This window comes from Chanodichthys erythropterus, chromosome 7 (genome assembly GCF_024489055.1).
Source record: "Chanodichthys erythropterus isolate Z2021 chromosome 7, ASM2448905v1, whole genome shotgun sequence".
NCBI lineage: Eukaryota > Metazoa > Chordata > Actinopteri > Cypriniformes > Xenocyprididae > Chanodichthys > Chanodichthys erythropterus.
The window spans coordinates 33218473-33244243 of NC_090227.1; the positions used below are offsets into that span (position 1 = coordinate 33218473).

Consider the following 25771-nt stretch of genomic DNA (forward strand, 5'->3'; position numbering starts at 1 on the left):
TAAACCTTTAAATGAGGCAGATGCCAACAAGAACAGGTTTTACCCTCATGATGGTGTAATTATAAGGACTTTAATATTACTGTAATTTAGTACTACTACTATTATTAATCATTATAATATAGTACAAAATAATTTATATACACTTTAATTTATATATTATACAAAGTTTATAGTGTACCTGAAACGTTATTTGTAGACCAGAAAAGATTTTTGCGCTCAGAATAATGTTTTTTCTAGACTTTTACAATATTCATTGGATTCAATGTGCAGCTAGTTACCTTTTTTGTTCTTTTTCAAATAATATTATTGTACAATTGTACTACCGTGATTTTTAGACATCATGCAGGCCTACCATCAAATATCAAGTATATCGGACACACCGCTGTATAATCATCACGGTCAGGTTTCAGTCAAATATATTTCCATGTAATCTTGCAGAAATTGTCTATGACTGGAGCTCGCTGTTATAAACTCGTTTTGTAAACAGAAACATCTGAATAAAGTTCTGTCTAGGCTGTATTCGCGGGTGCTTTTGGGAAAAACGGTTTGAACCAATCAGCGCTCGCTCTCACTGGAACCCGGGAGTTCACGAGGGGGATGTGTTTAGCATAGCGGCTAAAGTGAAATCATCCTATTATAGCCCCTGTAAGGATTCACATTCAGCGAGGTGAGTTATTACATGTGCATTAACTAATTAACTATTTAATAGCATGCTAACTGTTGCCGCATTTGACAGGTGTCTGTTTGAAACACGTTTACCGACAGCACCTCATGTCAAGTTAGCTTGCTAGCAAGTGGCAGTCATTTGTATGGACTACTACTATTTTACAAGCTAAACAACCTTGACGTTCATTCAGTGTACTAATACTATCTATCTATCTATCTATCTATCTATCTATCTATCTATCTATCTATCTATCTATCTATCTATCTATCTATCTATCTTCATCCCAGTTAATAGTCTGCTAAATTAATACATTTGAAAGTATGCAATCATGAATATCATGTCACTGACTTCCCTAAGTAATCATGATAATGATATATATTATTAGCAAAGTTCTCACAGTTACTGTAAAATCATAATCAATTAATATTGAATCTCTTTCTAACTGTAGGGTTATGATTATCAGTGTAAAAAGTTTTCAGCTTTATAGTAATGGCAAGAACTGTTGTATCTGGTAATTTGCTGTTACTTTGGTAACTGATATATTGTATACAAATGATGTGCATATTACCATGTCACATAGACTTAGTAGTCTTGTTTTGCTGTCAGGTGGAACAGGTGCTGGATATGGATACTGAGGGCTTCGGGGAACTCCTGCAGCAGGCAGAACAGCTTGCGGCAGAGACTGAGGCCGTGTCGGAGTTGCCCCACGTTGAGCGAAACCTACAGGAGATCCAGCAGGCAGGAGAGCGACTACGTTCCCGCACTCTCACCAGAACCTCTCAAGACACAGCTGACGTAAAAGCGTGAGTTTTCAGTTTGATTTGTTCATATGAATTGGAATGAATTTTAGATGCATTTGAACAATGGTGTCTTTTTTTTTTTTTTACTTCAGCTCTATCCTCCTGGGCTCTCGGGGTCTTGATATCTTCCATATCTCCCAGCGTCTTGAGAGTCTCAGTGCAGCCACTACATTTGAGCCTCTTGAGCCAGTCAAGGACACTGATATTCAGGTTAGTATGTGTTTTGTTTTGGGTGGGAGGTTGTATTCCTAGTTGCTTTTTGTTACTTTACACCTCCCCATTGCATCCCTTGAGATACAGCGGTGTAATGTTTAGCTACTGTTTAAATTGTATAAACTGTTGCATTTGTTGGTATCAAAGTGCACCAATTTTCTGGATGGACATTACCGTTTAAAAGAACTGATATACTTATAGTTCTAAAGTTTGGGCTCGGTAAGATTTTTAAAGGGTACCTTTAATGCCCCTTTTACAAGATGTAATATAGTCTCTGGTGTCCCCAGAATGTGTCTGTGAAGTTTCAGCTCAAAATATCCCACAGATCATTTATTAGCTTGTCAAATTTGGTTATTTGGGTGTGAGCAAACATGCTGTTTTTGTCCCTTTAAATGCAAATGAGCTGCTGCTCCTGGCCCCCTTTCTAGAAGAGGGCGGAGCTTTAACAGCTTGTGCTTCTGTTACTCAACAACAACAAAGCTGGAGAATCTCACGCAGCCAAAATTATGATTTGTCAGTAACATTTTTCAGGCTTACATTGTTCAAACCGGAGTCGAACACTGATGGAGAGACTCAGGAAGGAGTTACAACTTTTAGGATGCAACTGGATATTTCTGAATAGTTAGTGGATAAATTTATGTAGTTGCTGTGGAGTTGATTCAACTCATCAACTACCATGTGCCGTCACGTTAATCTTTTGTGCAAATCCAGCTTTGAATTGGCCCTTGTTTGTGAATCAGTCCGGCATAAAATGACGGCATGGCAGCAACCCTCTACTACAACAACCTCTTCTCTAAAGCAGCCCAAAATGGCCTCACCCCCTTTGTTGGGTTTATGTACATTTTGGGGTTTGTGATGTCACCAACCCGGGAAGAAGCTCGTTGTAATCCTTAAAAAGCGATTTCTGTAAAAGAAAATCTCTCTGCATTGAACTTTGAGCATTGTAATTTTGCAGATGTTGTTTTTGTTCAAGCAGCAACATTACACACTAACTAATGTTAAAAAAGTGAAATCATACTCAAGGACTACTTTAATTGAAAATTGAATTTACCTTGGCATAGTTAAATAACAAGAGTTCAGTACATGGAAATGACATACAGTGAGTCTCAAACTCCATTGTTTCCTCCTTCTTCTATATATCTCATTTATTTAAAAGACCTCCGAAGAACAGGCGAATCTCAACATAACACCAACTGTTACGTAACAGTCGGGATCATTAATATGTACGCCCCCAATATTTGCATATGCCAGCCCATGATCGAGGCATTACACAAGGGCAGCCAGTATTAAAGGGGTGGTTACATGTTTTTTTTCTAGGCTTGATTGTGTTTTTGGGGCACAGTTTAACATGTCTTAATGCTTCGTTTTTTTTTTAAATGCTGTATTTTTCATATATTTTATCTTAATTCTACACCTCTGTTTCGGCTCGTTTGACTTCCTGCTTCTATGAAGCCAATCCCTCCGACATACGCAATGTGCTCAGATTGGTCAGCAGGTTGGTTACTGGCCCAGCCTGTCGTGATTCGCTGAAGCGCCCGGAAACGCCACGCCCCTTACCATTCGTAGTTACACGCTTAGGTGGAAAGTAAATAATGGTGCCTACATTGCTGTATCAAATTGAGCCAAATCAGACCCAGATGAAGAGGAAAAAGTAGAACCTCTGCAATCGCGGCCTTTGAAGGATGTTTATGAATGGTATTTCATTTAGTATTTGTGTCAAAGTGTTTAGATATGCTGTCACTGCTGTTTGTTAGCTTTCAATATACAGTTTTATCCTGATTAAAGCTTTACTGTAGTAAATACATGCCTGAGTAGTCACATTTTTGTAAAGGTAGCGTTTAATTTATAGCATGAACAACTGTTTGTCTATGAACATAGAAGTTTGTTGGTGTTTGTTGCACTAGAATTTAGCTAACTGGCTAGCAAAAACGAGTTGCTCTTTGTATACGTCCTAGATGCATTAAAAATAGCAACAGAACTATAACATTACGTTTAAAAGACAAACAATAAAACGTACTTACAGTTTGGGGCTGATAAACAGCAGCTTCTGCTTTTAAAGTGGGAACTGCTTCATCTTTCAGTAAAAGTCTTTGTGTAAATCCAGCATTAAACTCGTGTAGATTCAGGAATCTGTCTTCAGCGCCGCATCAAGTGTAGAAAATATCACAGAATATAATGGGTTCTATATCTTTTGATGCGTCGCGTCGCGCAGCTCGCGTTCAGTGTAAACAACTCTTCCGCTTTCATTATGCTGTGCCACATGGCCTCGCCCACTTTGTTGCGTGTTCCCGGGGGCAGTGTTTATGTTAATAGCAAGGGTTTATGATGTCACCAACCCGGGAAGAAGCTCGTTGTAGTCCAAACCGCCTGTTTTTGTAGGCTTTAAACTGCCATAACTTTAAAAGATAATATCTCCGTGTGCATTGAACTTTCAGCGCTGTAACTTTGCAGATACTGTTTATGCTCAAGCAGCAACATTACACACTAACTAAAGTTAAAAAAGTGAAATCGCATGCAACCACCCCTTTAACGTCTGGATCTGTGCACAGCTGAATCAACAGACTAGGTAAGCAAGCAAGGACAACAGCGAACAATGGCAGATGGAGCAATAATAACTGACATGATCCATGATATCATGATATTTTTAGTGATATTTGTAAATTGTCTTTCTAAATGTTTTGTTAGCATGTTGCTAATGTACTGTTAAATGTGGTTAAAGTTACCATTGTTTCCTACTGTATTCATGGAGACAAGAGCCGTCGCTATTTTCATTTTTAAACACTTGCAGTCTGTATAATTCATAAACACAAATTCATATAATTCATAATTCTTTACAAATCTCTCCAACAGTGTGTAATGTTAGCTTTAGCCACGGAAATTTAAACATCCAAATAAATACCATACTCACATGACCCGCGCATGCATGAAGTATGCATGACGAACATCTTGTAAAGATCCATTTGAGGGTTATATTAGCTGTGTGAACTTTGTTTATGCACTGTTTAAGGCAAGCACGAGCTCCGTGGGCAGGGAGCGAGCATTTAAAGGGGCCGCAGCATAAATCGGCTCATATTTAATAGGGATGCTCATTTCGGTTAAATTTCTCGACCGACAACCGACGCTCGTTATCCGATTATTAACCGGTAACTGATAAGATTATAATATTGTATATCGTATATGATGATAATATGACATATATATGACATTTAATAAAAAAATACATTTGACGAGTGTCTGTGTCTTCCACGGGTTTATTTTAACATGCAAACAGCAGCATAGAACAGATAAACAACAGAACCTGGATTCACATTATCAAATTGTCACGCACCTGCAGCGTTTCTGATAACAGAAAAAAATAATTCAAATAAAAAGGCATAAAATAAATAGGCCTACACTAAATATTTTTCACTTAAATGTTTAACAAATTAAGATGACAAAACAAAAACACGGTGAATCGATTGAAGCTTTGAACAACCGGTATTTTAGAATTTTTTTCCGTCAAATAAAAATAGCAGGCCTACCTCAAGGATTGTTATTTGTTATGACCACGGACGGTGTACGGTGTCCATAAACTACAAATCCTCACGAAAACTTCAGTCAAGCCAGCTCGCGCGTCAATCTGAGAGACCAGCCTCTTACCTTAAAGTGTCAAATTTCTTGGTTTCTGAATGGACGGTTTTGCTTGATTGACAAACGCTAACGTTCGGCCACGATTTATATACCATTGACCTGTCCTAAAACGTTAGCACGCTGTGATCGATTGCTTGGAGATCGCGTGTTTCTCTGTTCGAGAGCGCATTTCCTCTTCTTCACATCTGTGACAAAACAGTTGATTATTTATGAACGAAAGCTCACAGAAACGTGAAAATGGTCTAATTTGAAAGAAAATATCCTAAGCTAAAAGATGATATATTGTGACTGATTGAAGCAGCCCTTATCAAAAGTGGGGGGGTCGATTTCTGTCTTTTCAAAAGTGCGGGGTCGTCTTGACCCCCCTGTCCCCCGTGCCTATCGAAATGGTCAGTACTTCTTTTCGCTCGCTTCATTTGCTTGTTGCTTAGTGAAATATGTCTGGCACGTGTGAAACGCCCCGCGAGTGAACAAATAAGCATATATGTATATATAGCATATTTTTCTTTAACCATGCAGCAAAAAAAAAAAAAAAAAAAAACGTTTAACTGATAATATTAATCGGTTAAAATTCTTACTTTCGGTTAACGGTTAAACGGTCAATGTGAGCATCCCTAATACTTAATGATGCCTCCAAAATAGGCAGTTAAAAAAATTAATTAAAAAAAATCTAGGGGGTATTTTGAGCTGAAACTTCACAGACACGTTCAGGAGACACCTTAGACTTATATTACATCTTTTAAAAAGACGTTCTACGGCACCTTTTAAGTGTTTTTGAAAGAAGTATCTTATGCTCATCAAGGCTGCATTTAATTGATCCATGGAAACCATGATACATTTTTTGCCCTTTATATTAAGTTGCTTCAGTTTGAAACCATCTGCTATGCATGTAAAAGATTTTATATATATATATATATATATATATATATATATATATTTATATATATATATATATATGTGTGTGTGTATGTATGTATGTATGTATGTATGTATAAGAAATCCTAGTAGCAAAATAATTTAGCTGTCAGTTACAATAAAAATTTAAAAAAACAAGTTAAAAATTGAAGCTAATTGTTTGCATGAGTTGGTTTGATTTTTATTGCTAGCAGTTTTGTGTTACTCCAGACTTCATTGTCCCATGATTTTTCAGAAACTATTCTAATATGCTGATATGGTGCTTAAGAAACATTTCTTATTATTATTTTAAATGTTTAAAATAGTTGTGCTGCTTAAATTTTGTGGAAACCGTGATACATTTTTTGAGGATGCTTCGATTAATAGAAAGTTCAAAAGAACAACATTTATTTTAAATAGAATGTTTGGTAGTGCTTCGTTTTTGTTATTGCTTTTCCCTGATAGTGATGTACTCGGCATTGACTTAAGGTAATAATTTGATGAGACATTCTGCATCACTGCCTCAGTAGAAGCCAAATAAACATTTAAACAATCTCCACACTCAGCCCATTTATAATTAGCACTATGCCATTGCCTCGAGAGCTTGAGAGACAGGGTGGATCTAATGAGTCTAAGTCCATGTGTATGCGTTTATCGTCATGTCAACAGGTTTTTACATTATCAGTGCTCCTTAGTGCAGCTTACCATACCCCAAGCATTTCTTGTTGTTTATTTTGATTTGGGAATTTTAGGAATTTGTGGATGTTAAGTGCACAGCTTTTAGAAATTATAGTGCATGTTGTGAATTGATTATAATATGTTTGCTAAGGCATGACTTTGGGTTAGCAGTGGGTTACAATTGAATTCAGCTGCATCTGTAAGAGTAAGACAGAGGCGTGACGTGGCAAAATTTGAGTCATGCATTGTGTAATTCTTTATTTTCACAATCAAACATTAAAATTAAACAGCCAAGAGCATTACAGCTTAAGAAAGAGTTTAGTGTTTTTGCTGACAGCTAGCATTGTAAATGAAAAGACATAAATGTGAAAATGAAAAATTACTTTTGAACTGAATGATGTTCATTACTTCATAAAACATAACAGTGGTTACTACGCCCCCCTGTGGATGCTTTTTGATACCAGAGGATTAATCGATTTAGATATATAAATGTATGCATTTCCAGTCCCTGTTTGCATTTGTTCTGGTACACAAAGCTCCTAAAGACATGAAGCATGTGGCTTCAGAAAGGGACCGAAGGGTGATGTTTATGGTGACCGCATTGTGACACTGCAGGTTTAGTGAATTATTTAGCAAACCAAATGAAATTAAAGTTGGAGACTTCTTGTGTTTTGTTTTTTTTTTTTGTCCATGTCTGCACCTCACAGCATTATACTAAGCTTAAAGAGTTAGTTCACCCAAAAATTAATTTGGTTTAGTTTTTTTTTTCTATTTTTTCCAAACCCGCAAGACCTTCGTTCATCTTCAGAACACAAATTAAGATATTTTTGATGAAATATGAGAGGGTTTTTTATCTACCATAGAAAGCTACAAAATTAACACATTCAAGGTCCAGAGAAGTAGCAAAGACATTGTTAAAATACTTTTTACGAGAATACTTTTTGTGCACAAAAACAAAACAAAAATAATGACTTCATTCAACAATTTTTCCTCTTCCCTGTCAGTCTTCTACGCAGTTGATGCAGTGAACGCAGTGCAAAGCTTCCATGTTTACGTCTGAGCGCCGGCTCAGTATTGATATCAGTATTTGCTTTTATGCACAAAAAGTATTCTCGTCTATTTTAACAATGTTTTTACTACTACTCAGGACTTTGAATGTGGTAATTTCGTTGCTTTCTATGGGAGATAAAAAAAACTCTCGGATTTCATCAAAAATATCTTAATTTGTCAGGGTATCCGCAGGGCATTAAAAAGCGTTAAAAGTCATTAAATGGATTTTGTGAAAATTAAGGCCTTAAAAGGCATTAAAAAGCATTAAATGTTATTCCTACAGGCATTAACTTACATTTTTTAGATAGTTTTGAAGAAAAATAGTACTACCATTTTATTTTGAATATAGCCTTCATAATTAATAACTGATTTGTTGCCGCAAAATATGTACATTGGTGTGATACACACACAGAACCAGTTTGGTAATTGCCTCCGGCCAGTGCAAAATTGCGTAACAGTGTTTTTGATAGCGGTTTAACGGCTTGGACCTGGAGCAACGACTTTTTTCCAAGAAAGCGCATTGTGACTGTAACGAGGTTAGTCGATGTGGGAAGAAGGAGGCGGGAACCGGCGAACATTCAACAAAACTTTAATATAAAATAAACAAACAAAACGAAAGTAATGCCGGCAGACCCTCGCGGACGTCTGCCGGCCACACAAACATAATAAAACATAAAATAAAGTCCAGGCCTGTCCTCTCTCGTCCTTCACTGATGTCGCTCCTCCTTTTATGCCTCCGGAGCTCCTCCGTGAGAGACTCGAGGCCGGCACGCCTCGCAGGTGACGCTCATTATCATTCGCGTCACCGGCCTCGCGCCGTTCCCTCACGGCTCTCGCCCGCCCTGCTCGTCACAGTGACAAATATAGCGACTTGTTGAAACTTTATCTATCTTCCGAGACCCCCGGTACTGCTGCACGAGCGTGCGATCTTGCTTTCCTGCCGCTGCTGCACCTCTATCTACGTCTGTTATGTTCAGTGAGTGACTGAGAGCATCAGCGCATTCAGTTGAGGATGTGTGCTCTGTCAGAGAACAAATATGATAGATACTATTGCTTCTAACCTGAGTGATCATTTTACATGTACAGCCAAAATCACAGCAAATGTCTTTATCTTATGTTTATAGTGATTTTGTCAGACAATGTCTTGATTACAAATCAGGGTTATAACATATGAGAGCTTGACACTAAGGCTTGTCAGTTAGTCCAGGATAAGTGGATTTTTTGAAGGGGCAAGTGAAAGAGAAATTTACTTGCCCGGTCGGACAAGGAGCCTGATTAAATCGTCAATTAAAAAAAACTTTTCACCAAATCACCAAAACACAAGAATGACAGATTTGATTACATTTAGTGTAAGTGGCGATCAATAGTGGATAATAATTGGCTGTATAATGGACTAACGGTTACAAGGATGCTCACGAAGCCTTGTTTTCATTAGCCTACTGAATGATTCAGCGTTTTGAACGAATCGGTTGAGTCAAGCATCCCAGTGTGCATACTATCCGCTCTAAATAGTATTGAATATTACTAATGTCACATACTATTTAGGATTAATAGAATGCACATTGAGACGCAGACAATGACTCATTCATAAACAACTACCTCATTCTTGAATGAATCAGCCATTGGAATGAATCATTTGAATGAGTGACTCTATGACTCACTTATTAAGATGGTTACTTGCCGTCACCTACTGGTGGTTTAGTTTCATTTTTAAAAAGTATCACTTTCCCCCCAACATTTCTTATTTGAATTTTCAAAAAATATTTAACATTATTTAATGCAGTTGTAATTTTTTTTATTGTAAATGATTTAATTTGATTGGTAACAGCCCTTAGTATCTTATTCTAATTGAATTTATTGAGCAAATTTAAGAATTTAAAAATAAAAGATGAATCATACATTTTACATGAATCATACAGGATTGAGTGGGGGGAAATTTTCTGTGTAAATATCACAAATATGCAGATTTATATATGTCAAAGCAAATATTCTGAAAGGATATTGCTTCAGAATAAATTTATATTTACACCAAAAAAAAAAAAAAAAATCCTATTTTTTCCAGGCAAGCAACTGTTTTACTCAGACAGTGAATGATCGATTTACTTGTCCAAAGGACAAGCACATGACAAGGCTTAATATCGAGCCCTGTGTGTAATCTTAATGGGCCACGTTTCAGTCACCATTTCATATTGTCTGACAACAAAACAGAAAAATATATAGATGAAACTATTTTATTGGGAATTTGTCTGTATTAAAATACATTATGTGAGCACAAAGAGGTAGCAGCAGAGAAGCAAACAAATGTAAAGAGCGGACACTTGGCAGAATGTGAATGCGACTTAATGACATAATGAATATTCTAATTGTCATATGACATCATCTATTGACATTTAGCGACATATATATGGCATTAAATTAAAAAAAAATTGGCATTGAAAAGCATTAAATTAGATGTGATGAAACCTGTAGAAACCCTGTTTATGTTCCGAAGATGAACAAAAGGTTTGGAATGACATGAGGACGAATACTTTTGGGTGAACTAACCGTTTAAATTAGTCTATCTAGAGTGATTTTACTGCATAAGTGGAAAATGCTTTTACTTTTCCTGTGTGTTTACATTTAATGTTGCAAATCAGTGACCTAAATGTATTTACAAAAAAATCACAGGAAGTAATATATCACTTTCTTGAATGTTGAAGTGGATGTGACATAAACTAAAGCCTAATGGCTTAACTGCTCTTATCATGCCGTTTCTTGGGGCTTCATCCATCATCAGATGATGTAAGATCTTGTCTAACATAGTCTTTAATGATTTTTTTCTAAAGGCCTATCTTGATCAGCCTAAAAAAAGCTGTGGCTGCAACTGATTTTTATATTTACATTTGAGCCATTTGTTATGTGTGGTGGAGTATTGGTAAATAATTTAATCAGTTTTGGGAAAGATGTCAGTTTTGTTTTGATATTAAAATAAAAGGGACATTTTGACACAAAAATTGTGATGTCAAAATATCCCTCAGTTAATTTGTCTTATAAAAATAATTTAAAGACTCTGCACAGTGGTAGATTTGCTCTGTGGATGTCTCAGATATAAAATATCATATTCCTTATTTCTCAAAGTGCCTGAGATTAAGAGGAAGCTACTTGTATTGATTGTTTTAAGTTTTAAAATGAGTCATTGTAATAAATGGTATCTTAACAATATTATTGATGGTATTGCTAAATGATGTCCAGTATAATATGAGTTAAAAGAAGCACTTTTGTGGTTTTGTCGATGAAGAGGTATGATGAGTCTTACTGAAGGGGCACTTTATGTCTTACTGAATGGCTACTATAACTTGGGATCCAAATCCAAATCTATGGTCTCCTATTTTCAGTGCTGTCAGAGATGAGACATTTCTGTAGCCTGTAGGAGAAAAACAATAAGATAATTTTATTTTGCCATTTTACAACTTTATTTGGATAATGTATAAAGCAGACTGGAAGCAATAAGAATCTGAGGTGGGTGCCGGGACTTTAAAGGGATAGTTCACCCAAAAATGAAAATTTGCTGTTAATTTACTCATCCTCAGTCCATTCAAGATGTAGGTGACAGGGCAGGCAAAACAAAATTAATACCCATGGTTCCTGATGATACATTGAAGTAGGCCTGCACGATAAATCGTTATAAAATCGCGATCTCGATTCACCCTGTTCACGATTTAATTTTTAAATGAGTTCGATTTAAAAAAAATAAAAAATCAGCCTTTATTTTGAAAGGACCGCTCTCACAGGGCTTCACCCTCAGCCAACGACAAAGCGCCTGTTCACACCAAACGCGAATAGAGCGTCTGGCGCGAATGATTTCAATGTTAAGTCAATGTAAAGACGCGTTTACGTGCGTCTGGAGGTCTCACGGCGCGGAAGACGCGAATTCGCCTCATTCGCGCGTCAGCCAGAGATTTATGACACAAGTTCATACTTCAGACAGGACTAAAAAGGAGCTCGCTTGGAAGAGTGTCGGTGAGGAGATTGGGCTACCTGGTAAGTTGCAAATACACATTTTACTTTTGAGTCACGTACAAGTTTATCGACCCGCAGCCTTCCCGCGACGCTGACCCCTACGCCGCTGTTCTGCTCTCCAGAGCAAATACAAAGCGGTGGCTCTCTCGATGAACGCACGATCAACATCAGCCATCTTGCAAACAGACAACCGCCTAGCAGTTGCCCCTCATGCTGTGTTCACACCAGACGCGACTTGCGCGAATAAATCGCGCTATTCGCGCGTAGTTGGACGCTTGAACATTTTGAGTTTACTCGCTTCATTCGCGCGAATCGCGCCGCAGGATGTCAATTCGCGTCTTTGCATTGACTTAACATGTAAATCACTCGCGCTTACCGCTTCATTCGCGTCCGGTGTGAACGCACCATCACACAAGAAGCGGATTTCGCCTCGGACGCGTGTCAATTTCGCTTCAAACGCTTGTTTTTTACGCGTGTCTATTTCGCTCTAGACGCGCGAATGCATTCAAAATGTTCAAGCGGCAAAACTAGACGCGGTAGACGCGAATTTGACTCTCTACTCGCGTTTGGTGTGAACGCTAGTCTCGTGTTTCACTCGTCGAGCGAGCGCGGTAGTTCTATTCATTGAAGCCTCTATGTTTACAGGCTTGTGGTGATGTGCAATGTTCTATAGGTGCCAAAACAAATATTTTTGGTACGTTACTTCCAATTTGTTTTGTTTTGTCATGGTTCATGTGTGCTATAAACATTACATTTCATGAGAAAAAAAATCGTTGTAGAGAATCGTGATATCAATTCTAAGCTAAAAAATCGTGATTAATATTTTTCCCAGAATCGTGGAGGCCTACATTGAAGTAAAATGATCGGTCTGTGCAACATTATTTCCAACGTTATTACCTGTAATCCACAGCCTCGGTCCTCGGCAAACAGTCCTGGGTGTGTTCACGACAGCTTACTGTTGCATAATGACGTATTCACGGGAGTTCAAACGTTGGGAAACTATTAAGTCAATATTCCCGATTGAGATGCACAGACGAATGTAATCTTAATTTTTTATATAGGTTTCGGCATTCAGGATAAGCACAAGTGAGCGCCACTTTGATGAACAATATAACACACACGTCTTCCCTCTCTGTTGTAAACAAACACAGCCTCAGCTCACGTGTGAGTTTGCTCCCACACATACGTCATAATGTGACAGGTAGCTCGCGCTCTAGACTGTCGTGCATGCGCTCAGGGCCGTTTGCCGAGGCAGTGGATTACAGATAATAATGCTGTAAATGATGTTCAGTTTCTTGCATAGACCGATCATTTTGCTTCTTAAGACCTCAATGTATTGTAAAGAGTCAAGTCAAGTCAAATTTATTTATATAGCGCTTTTACAATTGGTAATTGTTTCAAAGCAGCTTTACATATTAGAAGCACAGAAAAAAAGGGAAGTGGTTAAAACTGTACAAACAAGCGTGGTAATATGTAACATATACAAGATGGTGCTACATTAAGCCAATGTCGGCTGACTTCCAGGGGTGGAAAAAACCCCCTAGGAGAAAAACCCAGCGTGCTAGCACTGGGAAAAAAGTCCTAGGAGGGAAAAAACCCCTTGGAAGATATATATATGTAAATGTATATGGAGATCAAAATCTGAATTGTACATTTTTATTATAGAGATTAAAAATCGATTATATATAAATATATGCAAGCGGATACGGGGATCCTGGGCTACGTTGTAGTCAGGTCCAGACGCAGGTTCTCCATCTGACCTGGATACGGCCTGGATCCAGCACCCGGCAAACCTCAGGATAAGCAGAGAGACAGATATTAGCGTAGATGCCATTCTTGTTCTGATGTACAGGTATATCTAGTGTTATAGGAAATGTTCTCGGTTCCGGCCGACCTAATTATTGCAGCGTAACAATCCTTTAACGGATTTGAAAAATGTTAATGTATTGATAATGTGTTATGTGTATGCAAGAGCAAAGAGATGTGTTTTTAGTCTAGATTTAAACTGACAGAGTGTGTCTGCTTCCCGAACAATGCTAGGAAGATTGTTCCAGAGTTTAGGTGCTAAATAGGAAAATGATCTGCCGCCTTCAGTTGATTTTGATATTCTGGGTATTATCAACTGGCCTAAATTCTGAGATCGCAATAAACGTGAAGGACTATAATGCATTAAGAGCTCACTTAGGTACTGGGGAGCTAAACCATTTAGAGCTTTATAAGTAAGTAGCAAGATTTTAAAATCTATACGATGTTTAATAGGGAGCCAATGTAATGTTGACAGAACTGGGCTAATATGGTCATACTTTCTGGTTCTAGTAAGAACTCTAGCTGCCGCATTTTGAACCAACTGTAGTTTGTTTAAAAGCCGAGCAGAACAACCACCCAGTAGAGCGTTACAATAATCTAGTCTTGAGGTCATGAATGCATGAACCAACTGTTCCGCATTTGTCATTGAGAGCATATGTCGTAATTTAGATATATTTTTTAGATGGAAGAAGGCGGTTTTACAGATACTAGAAACATGACTTTCAAATGAAAGATTGGTATCAAAGAGCACACCCAGGTTCCTAACTGAGGACGAAGGTTTAATGGAGCACCCGTCAAGTGTTAGAGAGTATTCAAGGTTTTTTCGTGAGGAAGTTTTTGGTCCAAAGATTAGGAAATCAGTTTTTTCTGAATTTAATAATAAGAAATTTCTTGTCATCCAGTTTTTAATGTCAGCTATGCATTCTGTTAGTTTTGTGAATTTGTAGGTTTCGTCAGGGCGCGAGGAAATATAGAGCTGAGTATCGTCAGCGTAGCAGTGAAAACTAACACCATGCTTCCTAATTATCTCTCCTAAGGGCAGCATGTACAGAGTGAAAAGCAACGGTCCTAATACTGAGCCTTGTGGTACCCCATATTTAACCTGTGATCGATACGACATCTCTTCATTAACTACCACAGACTGATAACGGTCAGATAAGTATGATTTGAACCATGCCAAAGCAATTCCACTAATGCCAATATAGTTTTCAAGTCTTTTTAAAAGAATGTTATGATCGATAGTGTCAAAAGCAGCACTGAGATCTAATAACACTAATAGAGAAATACAGCCACGATCGGATGATAGGAGTAGATCGTTTGTAACTCTAACGAGAGCAGTCTCAGTACTATGGTATGGTCTAAATCCTGACTGGAAATCCTCACAGATTCCATTTCTTTCTAAAAAGGAACACAGTTGTGTTGAAACTGCCTTTTCTAGTATCTTTGACAGAAAAGGTAGATTCGAGATTGGCCTGTAATTTACTATATCTCTCGGATCTAGTTGAGGTTTTTTAATAAGAGGTTTGATAATAGCCTGCTTAAAGGTTTTTGGCACGTGTCCTAGTGTTAAAGATGAATTAATTATATCAAGAAGTGGACCTACGACCTCTGGAAGCATTTCTTTCAGTAGTTTAGTCGGCATTGGGTCTAACATACATGTCGTTGATTTTGATGATTTGATAAGTTTAGATAATTCTTCCTCTCCTATAGCGGCGAGAGCATTTGTTTTCAGCAAATGTTCATTTTTGGGTGAGCTATCACTTTTACGGTTACCCGTAGAACAACCATAGTGCACAGATTTTGGCTGTTTTTCAAAATCAAAAGATTTTTAGAGAAGTTTATAATTTCCGAACAATCGTACAGCCACGCCCATAAAAATATACACGAGACCTTTAGTAGATTATGTCCTGATAATAGCAATTGGATGATGTCCTCAATTACTTCTTACCATAAAGGATAAACGTATTCTTGTCTGTTTGAATGTTATAGATGCTCATAGAGAATTGGCTGTTGACTCATCAAGTCCTGTAATGATCCACTTGGTTTTTGCTTCCCGAAGGTTCGAAGCCATCTACCCCCCACCCATCTTTTCCTCTGCTCATCTCTTCTCTCCTTCTCTTTTTCACTGTCTCTATCCCTCCCCCTACTCTCCATCGTCTTTTTTGTCAGACATATTTTTGTGGTGGGCCTGCCAGAGTGCGGCTCTGCTCTTACTGGAAGTGCACTTACTGCCTGGCACTTTCCTCACCTCCCTCCCTGCCCGAATATGTGTGTGTGTGTGTGTGTGTGTGTGTGTGTGTGTGTGTGTGTGTGTGTGTGTGTGTGTGTGTGTGTGTGTGTGTGTGTGTGTGTGTGTGTGTGTGTGAGACAATCTCTTTAGCATTTTCAGTACAACTCTGATTGACTCTAAGGGCCATGAGATTTAATATCTTTCTTTTGTCGAACTTGTGTAACTGTTCTTCCATTTATCATCATCTTCATTCTCATTATGTATCGCCGCCGTCTCAATCTCATATTGAAAAGATGTTCAGAATCGCATTAAACCCGCTGCTGAATAAAACAAAGATGCTGCAGGTGCCATGCTCAGAATTGCATCCATACAATTGTGCCGAGATATCCAGATGTGCATCGACCCTGCGAGGTGGCGGCAGAGTGTAAATTGTATATTGTGCTTGCTCCATAAGGCTGCTGAGCTGCCTGCCTGAAGACAAAGGAAATGCATGCTGCTGATGAGGCGTAGTCTCCTGCCTTTCTCTCGCCTTCTGCGTTTGTGTGTGTGGGCAAACGTGCAGCCTTCTGTAACCCACGTGTTTCCTTTATAAAAGCTAAATAAAATCATTTTTTTATTTTAACATCACAACTGTAAGACGAACAGGAATGCAGGAATGCTCGATTTAGGTGCCTATGTCTTGTAGACGAAAAGGCAAACGGCTTAAATGACAGACTGAAAGCTTTTCCCGAGCAAAATGGCGCAGAATCGCGTGATGCATCTCATCTTTTTCTTTAACTCTCACTTTCGCTTACTTCCATCTTTCCTGCACCATACCTTCACACGAGTGTGTTATCTAAGCGCACACAATGGAAGGTGTGGGATAAGTGCAAATAGCTCTACATGTGGAGTCTGATCTCTGGTCAGTGCACTCTGTTCATTAACTAAACATGACTCTTAAGAGGATTATTAGCCCAGTTTCTGGACAGGATGTCGAAATCCATCAGGATAGTGTGTGTGGGGGGGGATCCATTACCATAATTGCATTGCGCTAGCAGAAGTGGAAAAAGGAAGGATGCAGAGATGTTTAAAAAAGGAAGAAATGAGTGAGAGTGAAAGAGGAGGCTGGCAGGGATGCTGGAGGAGAGACAAGGAGGAGGGGTGGATGGCTGATGGTGAACAGGCACGCGGATCAGGTTGAATAATGACTTCTCCTCAGATTCCCCCCCTTGTCTCTGAGCTGACTTGGTACGCTCCGCCTCCGACAATAAAGCAGCCCACAGTAACCCTGCTCGTGGCTCATATCTAGGTTCAGACCACTGGGCCGCCTTAGAGGTAAAGAAGAGTGCATGTGGCAGATACAGTGTGGGCCTCTGGTAAAGGAGGTCAGAAACGCCCCAGAAATGCACTGGCCCGCTTCTTCAGGACGAGGAAGATGGAGAGAGCACGAGCAGGGGACGGGCACACCGCTCCCAGACAGTTTCACCTCCCAGCAGCACTTTCCCAGCAGGTTAAACCAGAGCATGAGTGAGTATCACCTACACGCACATGCATTCGACAACTCGCTATACTACATATGCCTCGGTCAGTCGGTTTAACCAGGAAAATGAGACCGTCACCTTCTCCGAAGGGATGATGAAGATGGCGAGGAGGAGGATGATGATGATGAAGGCTTGTCTGTCACACAGGAAGTGGTTGGGTTAGGGTGGGGTTCCTTCACTCATCATTGTGCAGAAGTAAATGAAAGAAAAGAAAAAGAGAGTGATGTGTAGATATAGAGGGGGTGTTTTAGTTTAAATCAACTGTCGTGGGTTTGATTAGCGTATGTATGCATGTCTTTTGTCCAGATCTTGCATTCGATGCCAATCCATGTAATATTTCCTGCTATATATGCTTCTGCTATTTTTACGTCTCAATCTGTGATGGTCAATATCAGTGCACTGCGTTATACCTGATATCAAAATATAAATGCATCCGCAAGAAGGTGTGTGCACCATGAACATGTATGATGTCTATATGTTGCATTCATTACCATGTCATTATTGAGTATGTATGTATTTCATATTGAAATGCTTGTTGTACTGCACCATTTTTATCTGAATCAAACTCTTTCAATATTCGAAGTGCCTTGAATTTTCCAGAAATCCTCAGCGCTTAATTGTATGGGATATGAGAACCTCCCCGTTCAACCTATGTGATCTGCACTTTGTCTTGCTGCTTTAATGGCAGCCTTTAGTCACGCATTTATTTCACCGTGGTCAGATGATTCAAAATGTGCGTGAGAAGATATGTGAATCTTTGGTACACACTGCACATCTGATCTCTTCTGAGAACTTTAAGATTATATAGGGGTTAAAATGCAATATGCAATGACACTCTTCACTGTATGTAGTAAGCATGTTCTCGGTTTAGATACGACCCAAATGCATCCATTTAAAATGTTCCTTTTGTCAGTTACTGTCTCTTTGGTACTTGATGCAGAGCTTGGATGCCTGAAGGGGGCACTGTTCTGTAGCTAGCGGTTGGAGGCAGAGTGACTGAGCAAGAAATACTGCTGCTAAGTACGAAATGTTGGCTGCGCCCACACCTTAAACTCCCCACCCACTTTCCATTTCTGTATCCATTAGCTCCGCTTATTCGTTCAGATGTGTCATTTAGACGCTGCATTCTTCAAATCAGAATAAATCAATCCTCTTTTACAGCTGTCAGTCAAAGTATGGATGGGGTGATGGGGGTCGTGCGATCTCGGAAGGGGGGTGGAAAGAAGCGAGGAGTCGCCGGGGGGGAGGGGAGGGCAGGATTCAACTCGGTACTGAAGACTTGGATAAGAGAGGGGTGTGAATGGTGATTGAACAATTTTAATGATGAATTCAAGGAGATATCAATGTATAGTCATTGACTATTATGTGGCATGTTTTTTTTTTTATTAAATTTCCGTATTCAGAAAAAAAAATCAATGGAAATTTACTTAATGCTTTTCAATTCCATCCACGTTACAATAATAAAAGTCGATGAGTGCAGGTTCCAGTTCAGAGGTCACGTTTCTCTTCATCCTTCAATATTGGCTTTTTAGTGGTCTGATGATCCTCCAAACCCATCAGAACCAGCTTCCCCTTCCGTCAGTACCACTCCCTATCCCAACCCCCACTCAATGTGTGTGTCTGTTGCACGTCATTCCAGTGACTTCTCTGTCCTCAGGATCAGCTGCTGGATCTTTCTCTTGTGTGTTTAATCAAAATGAATGCGGGTGTGTGTGAGTATTTGTTACCCAGCTGTACATCAAAAACGAGAGCTCTTAGTGCAACCATACAGGTTGTTCGAGCTGCACACTTGTCATCTAGTCAGAAAACGTAGCTTGTGTATCCGTGAAGGCTACTGATGTGTGCGTTTTCCATCTGTGATCACACAAAGATGACGTTTTAGATGATGATGGCCCATAATTAGCTATAAGCAGCTGTTAGCTTAATGATTTGCAGTGGGGAACATTCAAATCGGGCTTTTCTCTGGTTTTGGTCCATAAAGTCTAGATGCGTAGAAACCAAACCGTTTGAACCACGTTTTCCAAACCCGTCCGTGAACTTCTGTGTGTAGAATTGTGTTTGCATGAATGTGTGGTGTCTTAAATGCACAGTACTTTTAGTACACTCGAGAACGTATTGAACCAAAGCTTTGCTGAACCAGCTCTGACCAGTCGAGAGCCGCCATTTTGGGCGAGCGATCTCGCAGAGGGTCGATTCTAAGCACATTTTTAGCAGTTATTTCGATAATGATGCCAATTCTCCATCTCTGGCCTGTGGCGCTTGCGTCTTAGAGGAAGTATGGAGGGAATGAGAGAGAAAGGGAGAGAGGGCGTGTGCTCTGCATGCAGAAAAGGGGAAAGTAGGTTGCAGTACGTTTAACCTCCATGCCGTGTCTCTTGTTCCAGGGCTTTCTGAAGAACGAGAGAGACAATGCACTGCTGTCAGCCATCGAGGAATCGCGCCGCAGGGTGAGTGTCTTCCTTTACCTCTCTATATCCTTTTACATCCATTTATTTGCTTAGTCGATCAAATTATGTCTTTTTGTCCATTGTAGAGAAAAGGAACTGATTTTCAGCAACGTAGAACTTCAGTGTTGCTACATCCCGTATTGTCCAGACATTTAGAATCTTGCACAATTCATCTGACAGCTCCTTTAAAACCGTCTTCTTCCGAGGGTCACTCTTTCTGTTTCAGTTCAAATCCCTTTTTCCCCGTGTTGCCTCTTCAGCCACTCTCAGTGAGGTAAAAACAGGCCCTTTCGGCTGTTATTACGGTATCCATCTCTCAGCAGCAGAGCGCTCAGGTCAATATCTATCTATCCTCTCAGTCTAGTCATCAAACCTCTCAGGAGGAGGAATGTCAGCAAAGAGACAGACAGGGTAATTTGCTCACCAAAGAAGAGGTGTTACCCAACGACCCAGATGACCTGTGTGTGACAAAATGTCTCTGGTGAAATTTGTGTCCATCACGGACAGAATCAAAATCAACTTTTTTTCACAAAATTTTTATATTCATTTGAAAAATTAGTGTGTTGTTTTTAGTTGTCATATTTGTGAAAAACAACCAGTCACCATCTATAATGGCACCTGTCAGGAAAAACATGACAACTCATCTTGATTTCGTTCCTCATTTTTATTTTTGTGGTTCAATGGGAGGAATATTCCACATATTTGTTGCCGCATGGAGAGATGGGCAAAAATTAGACTTCCTGAATTCTGAAGTTTTCTTTAGCAGACCATTTATGCGTTTTTGATTTGAATCTTGCACGTCACTTACATCAGCAAGTGTCAGGCAATAGTTCTTAAAATTCAACATAAACCAGTTACCGTCCAACTGGCAAGTAATTTGTTCACACTACTCTCCAAAGCCAATTTTTTTTTTGAAGTGTTAATTTTGGACCCCAAGTGAGAATGAAGTAAACTGCAGGATGATTAATGGCTTTTTTGACCCAGCAAAATCGTCTGGAGAACAGTTAGTTCCTGAAGTGCTTATAAGGCCATACGCTATTGTTTCCCACCCTAAAACAAAAAGCCCCTATGCGTCTTTTCCTCTCTGAATTTTACCTCATTCGCATTAACTTCTGCACGTTGTACTGATATTATCTCACTCCCTCCATCATTAAGCTCGATTCCAAAATCTCTTCCTCCAGAGTTCAGAAGCCTTTTTAATTAGAACGCTTGCAATTATCACACGTCGATCCGCCGGGACTGAGAAAAATAGACGAAAGGTCTTTGGATTCAATCAGGGTACAGGCTAAATCGGTAGTAGGCGTGAAGACAGACCCAGATAGCGGCACAGTTCCATTAGCGAGGCCTCCACGCATCCAGGCTTTAGCGGGCCAGACCCAGTTTGAGTCTCCCCAGGCCCAGCTCTCGTTCCTTGTCCCTCGGAGGTGGGATTGGGGGAGGGGTGAAGATAGTGGTGCCCGTTAGCGCTTATTGTGCACAGCATGCTTCCCAGATCCAGGCTGCTCCCTTCTTACTCCGCTAGCTATTTTTAATGTGTCACATGTTGGGTAACCTATATATTCACTTGAAGGCTTTGTAGTTTCACTTGTTTTACTCTCTATCATCATATGTAGTCTGTCTGTTTTTCATGTGATTTGTTCTGTCCTTCTTGCAGACATTTCTGTTGGCGGAGGAGTACCACAGAGACTCTATGTTGGTGCAGTGGGAGCAGGTGAAGCAGAGAGTTTTGCACACCCTGCTGGGAGCTGGAGAGGATGCACTGGACTTCAGCCAGGAAGTGGAGGTCTGAGGAACAACACCACACATAAAACACAATACACACTCAGGACAGATATGATATAACTCCTTTGTATTTTTATATATATACATACATATATATATATATATATTTTTTTTTTAATATTTATTTATATATAGATATAATATAATATTATATATATATATATATATATATATATATATATGTATATGTATATATATATATATATATATATATATATATATATATATATATATATATATATATATATTATAAAATAACACACACTCGCTTCACATCATTTGTGACGTTCCCGTGAAGCACAAATTTTCTTATGTAGCATCTAAGGAGCTTGTTCAGATCTGTTGCCGTGATACGGCCAGCCTGTGGCTACGTTTGGCCTGGATCTGAGTGTTGGTGATATCTTATCTGGCAAGAGCTTTTCTTGTAGTTCTTTTCAGGCAAGGACATTTAGACCTGATTGTCTTTAAAGATGACAAATCGTTACGTAAAGACTTTATCAAATCGGCCTTAAAGCTGAAATAATGGAATTGCAAAAATTTAGAATTAAAAAAAATATTTTTTTTCCCCTTTTTTATGCTATGAGCATATTAGCATAAACTATATATAGAGAGAGATTTAGGTTTTTATTATATATATATATTTATATAATTTTATATAATTTTTACTTTTATATAACATTATTAACTTCCAATCAATAAATATGATTTTTTTTTTATTTCTTGTATGCTGTGGATATATTATTATGTGTGTGTATACATTTAGTTTTATATTTCACATATAGAGAGTTCATATGCTGTCAGCATACAAGAGAAAAAAGCCAGTCATATCGTGTAATAATACAATAAATAATAATGATAAACAATAAGATGTGATGACACTGGATGTTTTTCATAAATTAAGGCTCTTTTGGCAGCACTGCTCACATTTTCACTATCACAAAATGGAGAGGCGAGCAAGAAGGAAGGATGTAGAAAATATTAAAAATGACAAGAACTCCTCCTCTGAATAATGTATACCAATAATGCATGTTTCACTTTTATGTCCTCAAGTATATCAATAGTCTGTCTACGGCAAATAATGGCAGTGTTTTGAGAAGAATATGCTCAGAATATGCTTTTGTCATTCCTTTTATTGTCCTATAAAGAATCCGAGAAGAATGCTGTGTTTGTGTGTATATTGTGTATTTTGCTCTAGGAGATTTTTGACTGCTGTCCTGCTGCTTTAATTATTAAACAGCAGTTAAATTTTCCATGTGTGACCTGCTGTTCTCTTCCTATGCCAGGAGCTCACTCTTCCTTGTACCACCAGCCTGAGTCGCCCCCTCCCTGCTAGATAGTCACACAAACTACAACGCCTCAGTGGCTTTCTTGCCAGGCTGTTCATGGAATTTGCTATTTGGGAGTGTGAGAGTGTGTGTGTGAGTGTGTGTGTGAGAGTGAGTGTTTTTGAAAATAATTTCAATTAAAGTACCATATGCTATATCTATGTCAAATCTTTGTAAATGTGACGTTTTTCATTAGGACGGGACCGATACATTCATGTCCATATACAAAATTTAAGGTTTTCCTGTGTGTGTCTCTCTCTCTCTTTGTATATTCACAGTACTGAGTTGTGTGCGCTCAAGCGTGAGTTATGTTCTTAACAATAGCTTCACGCTACATTGGTCGCTGCATTTAGATTAAAACAACTCTCCGAGATAAACGCAGCTTATGTACTTGTCAAACCCACGCTTTTAGAGGCGCACATATGCACACCTACACATGTAGTGAATATTAATTCTGTCTTGTTGTGTAGACATCCTTGTTCATGCCTTAACGACTGTTGCTATGTGCCCCACAGCCCAGTTTCGTCAGTGAGGTCGCAGTTCCAGGACGCAGTGCACTGGACAGTGTAGAAGTTGCCTACAGCAGACAGGTTTGTAGAAAGCCATACATATAAAACATAAATATAATGATGAATAAAAATAAAACAAATACATATTTTAAAATATATATCTATAAATGATAAACAATCTTATTTAAATTTAGCAATTTTGATTTGACTTATTTTGTATGTATGTAAAATTTAAAAATAAAGTATAAAAATATTTCTATTAAACATTTTGTTAAGAAATAAAAAATCTTTTTTTTTTTAATTAAAAATGTATTAAAGCTTTAGCATAGAATTATACATGCATTAAATAATTTATCTAAACATTATAATTTACAGTAGAAATGATAACTCTCCAGTACTTTTGAAACGTCACATAGAGAAAACTGGCTGGCAGCAATATGGTCACATAAATCATACAGTCATGACATATTAAAAATAAACAAGTGGCTCATAGTTACTGAAGTACCCTGTCATTTAGTTAAGCTTAGCTTTTCTCTCAGCTAGTCATCTAGACACAAGAATAAATGTGTCGTGTTTTGCGAGCCTAGCTCGATTGATCGATAAGATTGATTGGCTGGAAAGCAGCATGATGGGTAAGCTCCCAATCTATCCATAAAGGGGAGGGATGTCTCTCACTCTCTTCTCCTTTGTTCTCCTTTTTCTCCTCTTCTTTTTCCTTTGTCTTTTTTTTTCTCTAATCATGTGTCGCCACATCGCCTGCGGAGTCATTTTTCTGGTCCTTGCTCTATTTTTTGAAGACCTTCTAAACATTTTTATCCTGTTTATTTTGTTTTTTATCATCCTTCATTTCACCTCCAGATCATAGCGGATCCAGCTGTCCAGAGCTTGGCCTTAGACAGCAATCAGTCTTTGACCTTCATTCTCAATTTGCATTTTTTCCTCTTTTGTTTAGATCTACATCTTCAATGAGAAGATAGTAAATGGGCATCTTCAGCCCAACCTGGGAGATCTCTGTGCCTCAGTGGCCGAAAGCCTGGATGATAAGGTATATCACATTCGGCCTGGCTTCAGCGTGTGTGTTTCCTAACCCTGCTTTTCGTCTCAGTAATTTAGGGACACGATTGCTTTAATAGTCAAGTTGTTTGTGCATGTGTTTGTAGAACGTTTCAGACATGTGGCTCATGGTGAAGCAGATGACAGACGTTCTGTTAGTGCCGGCAAAAGACACGCTGAAGAGTCGAGTGTCTGTGGACATGCAGATGGCCTTCGTCAGACAAGCTCTACAGTTTCTGGAGAACAGGTGAAAGAAATTAAATGCGAGATAATATTGACAAAATTTCAAATTTTATGTAGGAATATTGAAATTACCAGTAGGGGGAAAAAAAAATATTATAGCTGACCCTATATGATTGTCAGTATTTGAGATTTTTCATTATTAATAAATGAATCTATTTATGAAAGATTTAATAAAAAAGAAACAATAAAGCTTAAGTGTGCAATTGTACAGTTTACTCTGAAATTTTCAATACTTTTGAAAGAAGTCACAGAGGTTACATTTTTTTTTAATGATTTAAAAATGAAATTTAATAATTTTTTATAAATTTTTATATTTAATTTTTATTATTTTTTTATTTATTTATTTAATTTAATAATTATTTTAATATGCTCTAATATGATTTGGTTCTAATTAAATATTATTAATATCATTGTTGAAAACAGTTCTGCCTTTTAATATTTTAGTGGAAACTGTGATACATTTTTGTCAGGATTCTTTGATAAATAGAAATTTTAAAAGAATGTATTTGGAATAGAAATATTTTGTAACATTATGAATGCCTTTGCTGTTACTTTTGATCAATTTAATGCATCCTTGCTGAATAAAAGAAGTAATTTCTTGCCAAACCCCCAAACTTTTCAATGGTAATGTATGTTCATGGTTCCCATGGTTATTGAAAACCTGGAAATATCAGGGATTTTTATCAGCACTCGAAAAGTCATGTAAATTAATGCAAAAACTAATTTCATGGATGTGAACATCGATTTTTATGCTGTAAAATATTTCATCGGCTTGATCTTGCTCTTATGTAGGACAAAATGTGCTTACAGACCATAAAGATTTCAGTTTGTGAACCAATCATTCTTTTGAGTCAATTCTTTTCAATGAGTCAGTTAAACAGCTTTACAAATCAGTCTGAATTATTCATTAGTGAACCATTCTGAA

The 25771-nt window shown here is 38.3% G+C and overlaps 1 protein-coding gene across 1 annotated transcript in view; it reads left to right on the forward strand.

Annotated features, from left to right (window-relative positions):
- Window positions 1-554: 554 nt before the first annotated feature.
- The window catches only part of nup93 (nucleoporin 93), a 32515-nt gene continuing 7298 nt past the window's right edge, over window positions 555-25771 (forward strand). Inside the window, exons 1-8 of the mRNA XM_067389267.1 lie at window positions 555-667; window positions 1274-1470; window positions 1560-1677; window positions 19872-19934; window positions 21589-21717; window positions 23557-23631; window positions 24503-24595; window positions 24711-24850. Coding sequence (XP_067245368.1) covers window positions 1292-1470; window positions 1560-1677; window positions 19872-19934; window positions 21589-21717; window positions 23557-23631; window positions 24503-24595; window positions 24711-24850 — 797 coding nt within the window. The 5' untranslated portion in view covers window positions 555-667; window positions 1274-1291. The remainder of the gene's footprint in view (window positions 668-1273; window positions 1471-1559; window positions 1678-19871; window positions 19935-21588; window positions 21718-23556; window positions 23632-24502; window positions 24596-24710; window positions 24851-25771) is intronic.